Source organism: Benincasa hispida, chromosome 3 (assembly GCF_009727055.1).
Source record: "Benincasa hispida cultivar B227 chromosome 3, ASM972705v1, whole genome shotgun sequence".
NCBI lineage: Eukaryota > Viridiplantae > Streptophyta > Magnoliopsida > Cucurbitales > Cucurbitaceae > Benincasa > Benincasa hispida.
The window spans coordinates 12,504,947-12,517,669 of record NC_052351.1 but is presented as its reverse complement, the minus strand read 5'-3'; the positions used below and the strand labels follow the sequence as shown (position 1 = coordinate 12,517,669).

The 12,723-nt window shown below is 30.8% G+C and overlaps 1 protein-coding gene and 1 long non-coding RNA gene across 3 annotated transcripts; both read left to right on the top strand.

Moving 5' to 3' along the window:
• Positions 1 to 1,002: 1,002 nt before the first annotated feature.
• On the top strand, positions 1,003 to 3,329 carry LOC120074268. 2 transcript variants are annotated; one of them, XM_039027342.1, is made up of 5 exons: positions 1,003 to 1,405; positions 1,622 to 1,667; positions 2,697 to 2,778; positions 2,874 to 2,925; positions 3,176 to 3,329. In XM_039027342.1, exons 1-5 carry the CDS (start codon positions 1,076 to 1,078, stop codon positions 3,284 to 3,286), a joined length of 621 nt encoding a protein of 206 aa, XP_038883270.1. In that variant the 5' UTR covers positions 1,003 to 1,075; the 3' UTR covers positions 3,287 to 3,329. The 2 variants fall into 2 exon arrangements, with proteins under 2 accessions (XP_038883270.1, XP_038883269.1); XM_039027341.1 differs by having other exon boundaries at positions 1,556 to 1,667.
• A 5,056-nt stretch (positions 3,330 to 8,385) lies between these two features.
• LOC120072553 lies at positions 8,386 to 9,490 on the top strand. Its single transcript, XR_005480523.1, has 3 exons — positions 8,386 to 8,419; positions 8,640 to 8,794; positions 9,366 to 9,490. It is a non-coding gene; the product is annotated as an uncharacterized LOC120072553 (long non-coding RNA).
• The last annotated feature ends 3,233 nt before the right edge of the window (positions 9,491 to 12,723 follow it).

The following is a 12,723-nucleotide window of genomic DNA, read 5'->3' as shown; positions in this document are numbered from 1 at the left end:
CGTGAACAAATGAGATGGCTGAGACGCGAACGGATCTAAAAACAAAGACCTATAGAGAGATCTGAAAAACAGAGAGCAGTGTGGATCTTAACAGGGAGCGGCAAAAGCTATACGAATCTGAGCAAGGCCGATCAACCGAACAGATCTGAGCATAAATCTGAGGGAAAAAAAAAACTTGAATAGAGATGGGCAGGGCGATATCAGATTGAATGGGAGAGGTGAACTGCTAAGTTAAAAACCATGCTCTGATACCATGTAAAAATACTCATCTTTTATTGATATCATATCTTCGAAATACATATAAAAATGTACTCAAAATATAGAATAAATAGGAAAGTCTAAGACTAAGTTTAGCCTTTAAATCAACCTAAAAATTGGGTAATTTACAACACATTTATATACGGCAACATTCATGATTTCTTCACTCTACATTAATTTTCTTGACGCTTTCTTAAAAAGTTATGTTTTACTTCAAATCATAATTCCTGCTAAATACACCAATATATACGTGACCATAACCATTTAAATCAAACAACCATTAATAATATAGGATTAATCAAACAACCATTAATAATATAGGATTTACAAAGTAAGTGAAAAAGTAAAAATTTAGTCTCTATGATTTTAAAAGTTAGAATTTAATCCTAATGATTTGATAAAATCCTCTTAAATAGATATCAAAGCCTAACTAAGACTATTTAAAGATTTTATCATACCATAAGAATCAAATTATAACTTTTAAAATTATAGAATAATTTTATAATTTAACATAATATTTAAACTCTATAAATAGCTGAGGATATGTGCTATAAAAAACACATGGCTTTTTTTATGGCAAGTGTTTGCAATATATTTTGGAACTTATTCTCAGCTATGATATGGGAAAAGTCTGAACAAAGATTCTTGCTTGCAGGCAAACAAAAGACCAAGTTGCTTAACAATGAGACAAACCAATTCAGTGAAAGGAAGGAAAAGCATATATTTTTTACCCATATCCCCATAGCCATATCATAACAAACAACCCCAAATTTCTCTCAATTTCAAAGCCATCAAATCCCATAATTTCACTCTTCCAATGGCTCTTTCTTCATTACCAAATTTCATCCATTTCCCCAACTCATTCTCAATCTCAAACTCCAACAACCTCAACGTTGCCTCTATTCACAGTACAACAAATAGTTACCTCCCTCCGCCGCTGTCGGCCAAGCGTCGACCCTCTCTGTGCGTAAAATGCCATGGCAGTCCCGAGTTGGAAAATAAAGACGACGACGATGACGACCCTCTTGAAACAATCAATAAACTTTACAAAGGCATAAAGAAGAAAGACATTGCAGACTTGTCTAATGTAATAGCTAATCGACGTCCGGATATCTTCAATTCCATTCCTTTTCTTCAAACCAATTTGGTAATTCCATTAACCGGTCCCTCTCTCTTGAGAAATTATTGAAAGAAGTTGTCACACCAATTTGAAATTATTGTATGTAGTAATTTTTATGAATGGTCTGTATTAATCATATATATACTTTTGGGTTATTGTTCTTTTTTTATTTGTCAGAAAATGTGGAGTTTGATGTCTAATATTATAAAGGGATTACAAGATAGCTTAGTATTTTCAGTGCAGCCAACAACAAAAGATGGATCGATGGTGGGCATTAAATGGAAAGTAGGTACATACTCCAAAACTCAAACCACGCCTTTAATTTGTTTGAATTTTACTAGGTGCGAAAATGGGTTTGATTTTTATAGAATAGTTAAAAATTGATGTCCAATAAACAACAAATTTTTATTTAGTTTGGTTTATTATGGCCTGGTTTTTGGTTTTGAATATTTTTTTCTTCCAAATATTTATTTTTAATTTTTACTTTTATTTTATATAGTTCAAATTAAAATTGGGTCTATTTTTTTTTAAAGAATTGAAACTATTTTTTTTTCTAACACTTTTCTAAATAACAAACATACATGATAATAATTAGTATTTTTTTTCCACTGTAATATTTAAAATACTAAGAAACACATAATGTAGAGTTTCTTTTTAAGGGTATATGTATACCCTTAGTATGGTTCGGTTTTAATTGGTTTTTCCAATGAAAAACCGATCCAGAGCAGTATTTTTTGGTCTTCTTTAAATACAAACCAATATACTTAATTTTATATACTAAATAACCAAACCAAACTAGTAGATCAGTTTTGTTTTTTGGTTTTTGAGTTTTGTTGCACTCTTAAATTTTACTACAAAAAAGTTTTTAGTATGGACTATTATATTCCTCTTGTTCACACCATAAATTTATGTTCATAAATATTAGTGAAACTTGCATTAATATTAATGGACTCCATTCTATTTTTAAAATCATGGTGACATGACACAAAAAATGAAAAGAGTATAGAGAATTTTCCATACTCCTATAAGATACATAAGTTTTCTTTTTACTACAAACAAAAGGTCATGTATGTGTTATTAATGATTTCAATTTATGTTTGTTTCTTCTCAAATTTATCTATTACCATTTTTACCAATCTTAAAATAACACTTAAATTTCTAGTCAAATTTTCAAAATAGAAACAAGTTTTTAGTTTACATGTGATTTCTATCGGTGGAAGTAACAATTATAAACTTAATTTTTCAAAAATAAAAAATAGAAAATGTAATGTTGTTAAACGAGAACCTAAATAATTTATGGATGACACCAAATCAACAGGGTGGCATAAACCACTGATGGAGTCGAAAGAGGGAGTCAGTATCCATTCTCACCATAGCTATGTTGGAAAGTTGCTTATTGGGTACTTCATAATATTATTCAAACGTCTCTTCTTTTCATTTTTCAAATTCATTATTCTCAAATTCATTATTATTATTTAATTTGAATTGGATTCAGAAACTTCGAGATGTTATTGGATCCTCTTCTTCAGCTTGGACCGATGAAAACGGTGAGTGAAATTCTATAACTCAAATAGATCAAAATAGTCCATATTCAATCTTCTATTCTTACAATTGTTGAACTAAGAAAAATATAACTTTTCATTTTTGTAAATATCACATGCAATCTTTAAAATTATGTTAATTAAAATTAACAAATTTATTAGGTAAAAAGATTGAAAATTTTGAGTTTAATAAGATGAGATGAGTTTTGTTTTTGTAATAACGTGTGGAATTAAAAATGTGTAATTATTGGAACAGATGAAATGGATTGAGGCTTCAAAGTCAAAAGAGAGGAGAATTGCATCTCTGTGTTTGGGTTTTTTCCTCCTCCTCGTGTCGCTCTTTTGTCTCCAGTTTTCTGTTCGTTAATTTCCGGAGAATAATAAAAAACCCTAAACTCTAATTCACTACTTCCTTGTTGGATGATCTAATCTTATATTCTTTCTACTTTTATTCCTTTTTAAATGTTCATCATTAAGGAATAACATTATTGCCCCCCAACAATTTCTTATGCATTATTTTTACTTTTTCGAGGGAAGAATTAAATTTTTGACTTTTCTTTAGATGGTAATTGATATTTAGAGTTTGTTTAATAAAGTATTTGAAAACAAGAGATTTAATGAAAACAAACTTGTGTTTGATATTTTCAGATATTTGTTTAGTAGCAGATTCAGAAATTATATTCTAATTAAATAATTGTTTAAAATGTGTTTGATACTACATATTTATAAATCATAAAACTAATTGTAGTTACTCACTAATATTTAATTGACAATAAATTATTACTAATTTATTTATGAAGATGATTTATGTTAAAAAAAAAAGATATTCTTATAATCATTATTTTGTAATATTATATAATTCATAATATATTACATACTATATATTAGATTTTTTAAAAAATGAATTGAGTTTACAACATGAAATATTGTATTTCTAAATGTTTTATCTTTATTTAATATACTTCCGTATTTTAAAATTTTAAATTCAAAATCTGAATAAAATGAAAACATAAAAATGTTGTTTTAGAGTTTGCACTATTTGGATCACAGAATCCTAAAACAGATTTAAAAAATAGGATTCAGTTATCTATAAAACACATCTTTCTTGAATTCAGTGAATCTAAAAATATAAATAAGAATACGAATTCTCTACCAAATAGACCCTTATCTAGTGCGACAGGCTTGAATTTTCAAATATAATTATTACCCTATTGTTTCATAGCGACCTTTTGAGATAACTAGTGTTTCCAACTTGAACTTGTAAATTTTTCTTAAGATTGTTAATAGTATATTTGGTAGGCAATCTGAAAACAAGGGATTCAATAAAAAAAAACTTATAGCATAAAATTAATTGTAGTTTTTTTAAAGGAGATGAACCAAAAGAACCACGACCTATGACTACCTCACCTCCTCAACAAGGAGAAGAGGGAGAATACAATCAGGCTAGACATCTTTTTAAAGCAAAGAATAACCTCGAGAGGATGCCAAAGCCGCAAAAGCATGAGCCGTTTTGTTCTCCTCTCTCGAGATGAGGACCCTGATCTCAAAGAGAGAATTCTCCTTTCTGTTACTCATTATATATTAGGTTGAATACAAACTACTATAAATTAATTTATGGACTTGATTTATATTTAAAAAAATTGTATAATGATTGTTTTGCAATATTATATAGTTTATAATTCATTATATAAACATATTTTAATTTAACAAAAATAATTGAGTTTGTATCATGAAATGTTATATTTATTAATATTTTTATCTTTTTAAATATAACTTTGTAATATAAAATTTCAAATTCAAAATTTGAATATAAAAGAGAATATGAAAATTTTGTTTTTAGAATTTACACTATTTGAATCACAAAATCCTATAACAGTTTTTTGAAAACTAAATTCAAATTGTCTACCATAGGCTTATTCTCTGAACTCAGTGAATATGCAAAGCAGAATTCAAACGGCCTACCAAACACTTTCAAAATTTTCCTCCCTTGAACTTCTAAATTTTTTTATACTTTGTGAAGGAACTCATTTTGAAGGGAGATCCTTGAGTGGAAACGGATCGTCCAAATTTCATTTTTATTAAAAATTAAATTTACAGTAAACATACAAGATATGCATTCATAAACAAATTACAACATGTTTTTTTATAAGGAAAAAGGGTTCAAGAGATATTACTTTTGAAGAACCTTTCTTCGTGTAATTCCCTCTAATGGTCACGAGCCTTGAACTCAACAACTTCTTGAAGACTTTCTTCAAGAACTTCACGAACCAAACAGAAAGGACACTACCACAGTAAGCTTTTGGTATTCTCAGGGTGAGAACCCAAGAGTGGTGGATTCTGACTATTTTAGTTAAGAGGGATTGTTTGAGTTTGAAGGAAGAAGATTGAGGAAACACACAGAACGATTATGCAAATCTCAATTGTTTAGCAAAAATACGTTGAATCATCTAGCAAATTGCATGGTTGTTTTGGGAGAAGAGAAAACAATTTTCTTTTATTTCTTTTGCACTACAAGGGTTTTAATGTCGTTTGGAAAAAGTGAAAACGGATGTATAATATCGGTTTTGTTTTTTTAAAAAAAGTAGATCTACTTTTTCCTTTCATTCCCAGACTTCCACTCACCCAACAACCTACGCAAAACCCTTTCAAAACGTGACTCCTTTCTTCCTTCCACGCGAAACCCACAACCCGGCCAAGCATCCGGCCATGGATTTGGTCATGGATTCAACTGTTCAGGTGCTGTTTTGATAAGAAGTCTGAGAAGAAGTCCGGCTTTTTCAAGTTTACTTTCTGTTATCTCTTTTTTTATATATATTTTTCTAACTGATTACTTGATTATTATTTATATGCTTTGTAGACTATGTTGTAGTAGCAGTGTGTTCCGCATGGGGTTTTACAGCTTCCATCTTTAGATAAAGTAAGAGCATCTTCCTTGCGGTAGATTGTGAAAGTTTGTGAATTATGATCCTTGCTGAACATCAACTTTTTGTTTTGGGATGCCGTATACATAATTGTTTTCAATACTAACTGTTTCTGAACTTGTTACATGTAATACTATTTTAATAATAGGCCTCTCTGATAATAATTTATTTTAATTTCTTGTAGCCTGACATTCCTACTATTTGTTTAGTATTTGACTGTTAGGTTTTAGTAGCTTGTTGTAAGCATGTATTAAAAAATAGGTTTAAAACCTTTATGTTTTTTCATTTGTGAATTGGAACAAGCAAAGATCGTCTGCGACCTATATTTTTATTTCCATTATTCGTATTGTTAAATGTTAATATGTATTATTTCAGTAATTTTTACCCATGCTTTGAATAATGGGGTTAAAAATACACGTGATTTTTCTATTTGTAAATTGGAGCAGCGCTGGAGACCTCATTTTGTTTCATCACATTTTAGTACTTTCATTAAGTTGACAAATGAAGTATACTTGAGATATCTAAGGAGACTATTTATAGACAATTTTGTGGCTGAGGATGTCAATCTTGTGGCTCGCATCAGAAATTTTTTCTAACTCTCAGGAGTCATCAGCAGGGCATTATAAGCCAATGCAGTCATGTAAAAGCTCAGGATACGTAGTAATTGTCTTCTTGTGTCTCTTATCTTTCCTCTCTCCTTTTTCTGTTGTTTAGACAATTAAAGAATTTGTTGGCATATAAAAAAGATTGACATCAAAAAAAGCAATTAAAGAATTTGTCTGTGTTGGTTTGATATGCTAGGGTATGTACTAGTTACACTAATCATATCAAAATTTCCTTTTTCTGTAGGCAGACATTCCATCTAGAAGCTTAGCAACACAGGTGAGTGAGTCCTGGTTGTTTTAACAACTTAGACACTTTTGAGAATTAGGCAGTATGAATATTTTTACCTAATTTTCCTTCCTGTGATAAAACATGGGATTTTTCTTAAATCTACTTCCTGTACAGAAAAGTGAATATGAAAATGTCAGCAAGAATGTGGGGATAGAGTTGTCAGGATCTGAGGGCACTGAATCTCTAAAAACAAAGCCAGATGCTATCAATGTGGAGAGTTTTAAATCCACAGTGAGATTGATTGATGACAGGATATGTGGAGGGGAGTCTAGTGGGTGCAAAGATACGGCAGTTGGTTTGAAACAAAAAATCAGTGTACGACGCAAAATTCTGCCATGGATATGGTTAATATATATGGTAATTTACTTCCACCTGAAAAAGATAATGACAAATGATGCATACTTCCCTATGAATCCTCATGCCTCTTCTGTATTTGTTGGAATTAATCACAATGGGACGTTTACTGAACCAATCCTACAGAAATGTACTAAAATGATATGGAAGCATCAAGAAACTATTGATATGTATCCGTCAAACACATCGTTGAAGTTCCCTGCTGTTTATGAGCTGCATGAAGTACTTGGTCCTGCTTTTCTGAAAGATGCTCTTTATCTTGACTGGCAAACAGAGTATGTTTTTGGTGGTAAAGCTTTGAGTTATCTGAGGGAATGAGTGGTAGCCAGTTGACATCTGATTCACCGACAAAGCGTCTTCTAGAAGCTGTAGTCACCGATGTTTGTCACAGTGGTTCTGATATAAAAGTGACATATCTCTGTGCAAGTCTGGACAGTCTCTGTTAACTTGTGTTTGAATAATAGTTTCCTATTAAATGAAAAGATGTTGAGATCCTAATTGATTTGTTTGCTGGTGATTCTATCTTGTGTTTGAATGTGGAGGAAAAATGAGATTATTTTGTATAAAGAAGGAAGAGAAAGATTGAGAGCTCTCAATGTTTAGCAATAATGGCAATTTTTTTAAGATCAAAAGACTTATAATGCAGATTTACGCATGCAAGATAAGGCATGAGAAGTACAAAACAAGATTTTAACATGGTTTGGCAAGAGGTGCCTACGTCCACGAGAAGAGCTGAGATTTCTTGAGAAGTAGAAAGGGAAAAATATTACAAGTAAATTCGTCTAATTCATTGATTTCTCTCTTTTTTTATCTCTCTCTTTTAGATCTTTTATATATAGGATGTTTACAATTTGATGAGAGATAAAAATAAGATAAAATGTCAGTTTCACTTTAAATAATTGCTGTTTTTAACACTTTTCAATATACTTTAGGAAGAACGGGATGTCATAATCAAAGCATGGAACACAATCATGAGAGAGTCGGTGTGCTGTAACACATGGGATGCAGATGTCTCAGTTCAAGAAGGTAATTTGTTATGCTTACAATTGCTATTCTCTGGGGTTAGGAAAGAAGTGAGTTACTAAAACCAACTCAAGAAGGTACTTTGTTGTTTACTCAAGTCCCTTTGTGAAAAATATAATATTCTTATGCTTTGAGCGTTAAACTGCAACTAGATAAACTAGTTAAATCTATGAGGATCAATTCTGTTTATGATCAAAATTATCTCGATAGTAGATAGGTTACTAATTGTTGTTACACTTTTTTTCACTTGAACAGGATATACAAGAGAAATGAACAATATTGTGGTGATTGAACCATATAGAAGATAGGTTACTTGTTTTCTTATCTTCTTTTTTTCTTCTCTCTTGACAAGGCGATTCTTTTTTTTTTTTTTTTTTTTTTCAAAATAGTCTCTTCTCAGCCTTTGCAAGTAGATACGAAACTATTTCAGAGTAAGATTCTTTTGGAAACTAGTCGAATTAGAATTTGGGAACTAACTCATTTAGTAATAATGAAATGACTTTGAGTGATGTTTTTTCATTTTGTTAGGTTCAAGTTTGATGTGTAAGGCTAAATTTTGATTCTTAAGGATTTGGAAGGAAGATAGGAAGATTGCATTGGACATGTTTTAAGAAGGTTGACAAGTGGAGAAGATGCACCAAACACAAAAAGGACTTCATAACAACATTAATAACAAGTACAAGGTAATATTTATAAGGTGCTTATCTTAAAAGTCTATTTGTTCTAAAGTTTTGGAATAGATTCTTAGGCATCCTTTTGTAGTTTATGGTAGTGGAACTTCTTAGGCTTCCTTTGGTAGTTTATATTTAAGCATTATTTGTCTAAATGAATCCGGTTGTACTATGGTAGTTTGTGGGTTATTCTTGCAGTGGGTTAGGTTAATTCTTCATTATCATTGTCGAATCTTTGTTACCTCTTGTTTAACCATTTATTGTGCTTCTTCGTCAATTTGAATCAAATTCTTCATTATCTAGGATTGACCCTCGATAGTATCTTTTAGTTGGAGATGTTTTTTGTGGTTTCATTTGATTGAAGTCTTGTATCCATTGGTATGCTTTTTAGATGCTTGAAGTTTTGGCGTTGCTTTAGGGGGCTTTTTACTTTTTAGTTATATGGATAATGTAAAACTTTTTAGTTGAATATGCTAGCCTCGTACGTAAAATTATTATTTTTTTATATAGTACTAGCTTTAATTTAATAAATGGACGTAAAACTTATGTTGAATTTATCTTCTTTTTTTTTTCCTTTTTGTAGTTCAATATAAAAGATGCATATACGCAAAGAGAAATCGACGTAATTCGGACCCACTGGACAAGTTTTTATTGGCCGATTTTTGTAAAGGATGTAATTCTTGTTTTTTGTCTTCAATAGAATGTAAATGCTAGCTTAGAATGAATGTAAATTTATTTAACTATGATCTTTGGGAATGGAATTAGTACTAATGATATTTGTGAATGAGAGAAATGATGGCTTGGTATAAAAATATTCTATGAAAGTCTGGTTTTGGTATTGTGATTCTTGTTTGTGGATAAATTTATAGGTGGAAGACATGATTTGTTTATCATTAGAAGTTGTATTCATGGTATTGTGATTCTGGTATTGTGATTCTTGTTTATTCATGGAATTAGTATTAATTGATATTTGTGAATGAGAGAAATGATGGCTTTGGTGTAAGCTGTATTCTATGAAAGTCTGGTTCTGGTATTGTTTTGCAAATTTTGGTGGATAAGTTCATAGGTGGAAGACAAATATTGATGAGTATATGTAATAGATTGGAAATATGATTTCTTGTTTGTGGATACATTCATAGGTGGAAGACAAATATTGATGGGCTCGCATGCAATTTTTTTTTATACTTTTTAATATAAAAACACGGACATTTCCTGACCCAACACGAGACATATAATGTCATTTTTAACTTATTTGACCAAAAAAAATGGATTCGATAATGGAATTTAAAAAAAATGGACAGATTCGAACTTCAATGTCGGTTAAGAATTAAAAAAAAACAGGCTTTAATGTCAGTTGCAATTGACATTAAAGACCTTTAATGTCGAGACCTTTAATGTCGGTTGCAACTGACATTAAAGACCTTCAATGTCGGTTGCAACCGACATTGAAGGCTGTGTTATTGGTGTTATTGAAGCTTTAATGTCCGTTTAAAACCGACATTAAAGGCAACTGACATTAAAGGGCTTTAATAACACTATCTTTAATGTCGCCCGAATTTCTTCTAGTATTACCACAAAACACAATAACCACCCACTAAGGTGGTTGGAGAGAAGAGGAAGTTATTATTCAAAAATAATAAAATAATATAAATAAATATGATAAATAACTTATCATATTATATTTATATTAAACTATATGTTATATCAAATATAACATACAACCTTTAGTTTTAATATTGTATCACATACAACATAAACTATAGTTTCTTTTTTTTGATTTTATGGCATTTAATATAAATCATATTTATATTAAATTAATAACTATGAATCACATTCATAGAAAATAATATTTGAATCTCATTCAAATATTTATTTCCTCCAATTAAACTACAATGTATCAAATACATTATAACAATTATATCATATATAATTGAAATTCATTATTAAATTCCTTCTTATTAGTTTGAACAATTCAAATTAACCCAAAAATGGATTCTCAACTACATTCTTTTGAGCTATCAAGGGGACCTTATGGACTTTCAGCTTGAAGCTCCAACGGTACGTGAATAATTAATTAAACTCTTTAATTACATTATCCACCATCCATTAACTATCGGGCACTCTACTAAAGACCACCAGCTACACTCTTCGTACTATAGATATATTTCTATGTCCATTGGATATAACTAATCAATAATACGATGACCCTTCATAAATTGCTCGTAAGTACAGTTGAGCCAAATTATCGTTTTACCCTTGTAGTTACATCTAACTCATTAAGTACCACTAATTCCTCTAATGAACAATATATCTTACTCCTACTATGACTAAACCCCTCTCGGGCTAGGAAAGGGTGTGGCGCTTGTTGGGATTGATATCCTAATTCTCTTGGTAGTCTCGTAGTTTGTAAAAATTTTGTAAACATATTGTTATTATAAAATAAATGTTATTTTATACGCATTTACTCGAATCCAATAAACTAAGATCTGTGGTTATTTCATGTAACTTAAGCATGTATGTGGCGACATACAAGTGGATCATGCCTTAAGTAATAACCTAAATGGTCTATAGTAGATGGATAAAGGCAAGATACCTTATACTGTTGATACTACGGATATAGCCCGCTTTGTAGATGTTAGAAGTGTTGTAAAGTGCTACAAATAGTCTGATCCAGACCATTCATATGGAGACATGCGAGCGGAGGTATCCTATACAAAGAGTTTGTATAAGACCGGACTACGAAATGGTTAGTCTCTTTATATAACGCCGTTGATAATTGAGACTTACATTTCACTAGAATGACCATAGGTGACATGACCTTAATCCTGAGTGAGTTGGGAACTCCTGTTTGTAAGGGCGATCCTTTGATTTGTATGGGTGAGAGTGGCCAGATTGCCAACTCAACAAGCCTATCATTTTGAGGATTCGTCTGATTGAGGAGTTGGGAACTCAGGTACATAAGACGGAATTCACTCCTTCCTCGAAGCAGGGGTAAGTAGATAAATTACTCCCTTAAGGGCTGATTCTGGGTCTTAAAATAGTGGCCACACCCTCTCCTAGCCCGAGAGGACTTAGTCATAGTAGGACTACGACTTATTGTTCATTAGAGAAAACAGTCGTACTTAAGGAGTTAAATGTAACTACACAGGGCAAAATGGTGAATTATCCTAGTTGTACTTACGAGCGATTTGTGAAGAGTCATCGCACTGTTGATTAGTCATATGGACATAGAAATATATCTGTAGTGTGAAGAGTGCAACTGTCGGTCTTTAGTGGAGTGACCAACAGTTAACGGATGGTGATCTCGTGATTAAAGAGTTTAATCAGTTATTCATGTACCATTGGAGCTTCAAGCTATAGGTCCATGAGCTCCCATTGATAGCTCAATGGGTTCAAGTTGAGAATCAAATTTTGGGTTAATTTGAAATGTTCAAATTAACAAGAGAAAATTCAATTATATGTGATATAATTGATATGATGTATTAGATACATTTATTGGAGGAATTAATATAAATATGATTTATATTAAATACCATAAAATAGAAAAAAAAAACTATGGTTTATATGTTTCATATGATGAAATATTAAAACTATAGGTTATAAATATAATATGATAAGTTGGTTATTATATTTATTTATAACATATTAATTATATGATATTAATTATTTTTTTTCTCTAATAACCGAATTGAGTGGGAGGTTATTGGAAGTTTTATGATAACTGTGAGATAAAAGGAAAATGGTTTTCCAAAATTCAGTTGATGATTCATTCGGAATAATCTCACAAAAATACTATCAAGTAAAAGTGTTTTACTAAATGATAGCATAAAGAGCATACACGATCGAGTTATGAATTTACTATATGGTAGTTACATGCTTACTCGTTGCTATACGATCGAGTAGCAAAGTCTATATGATAGGCTTCATCTTTCTAAACGATC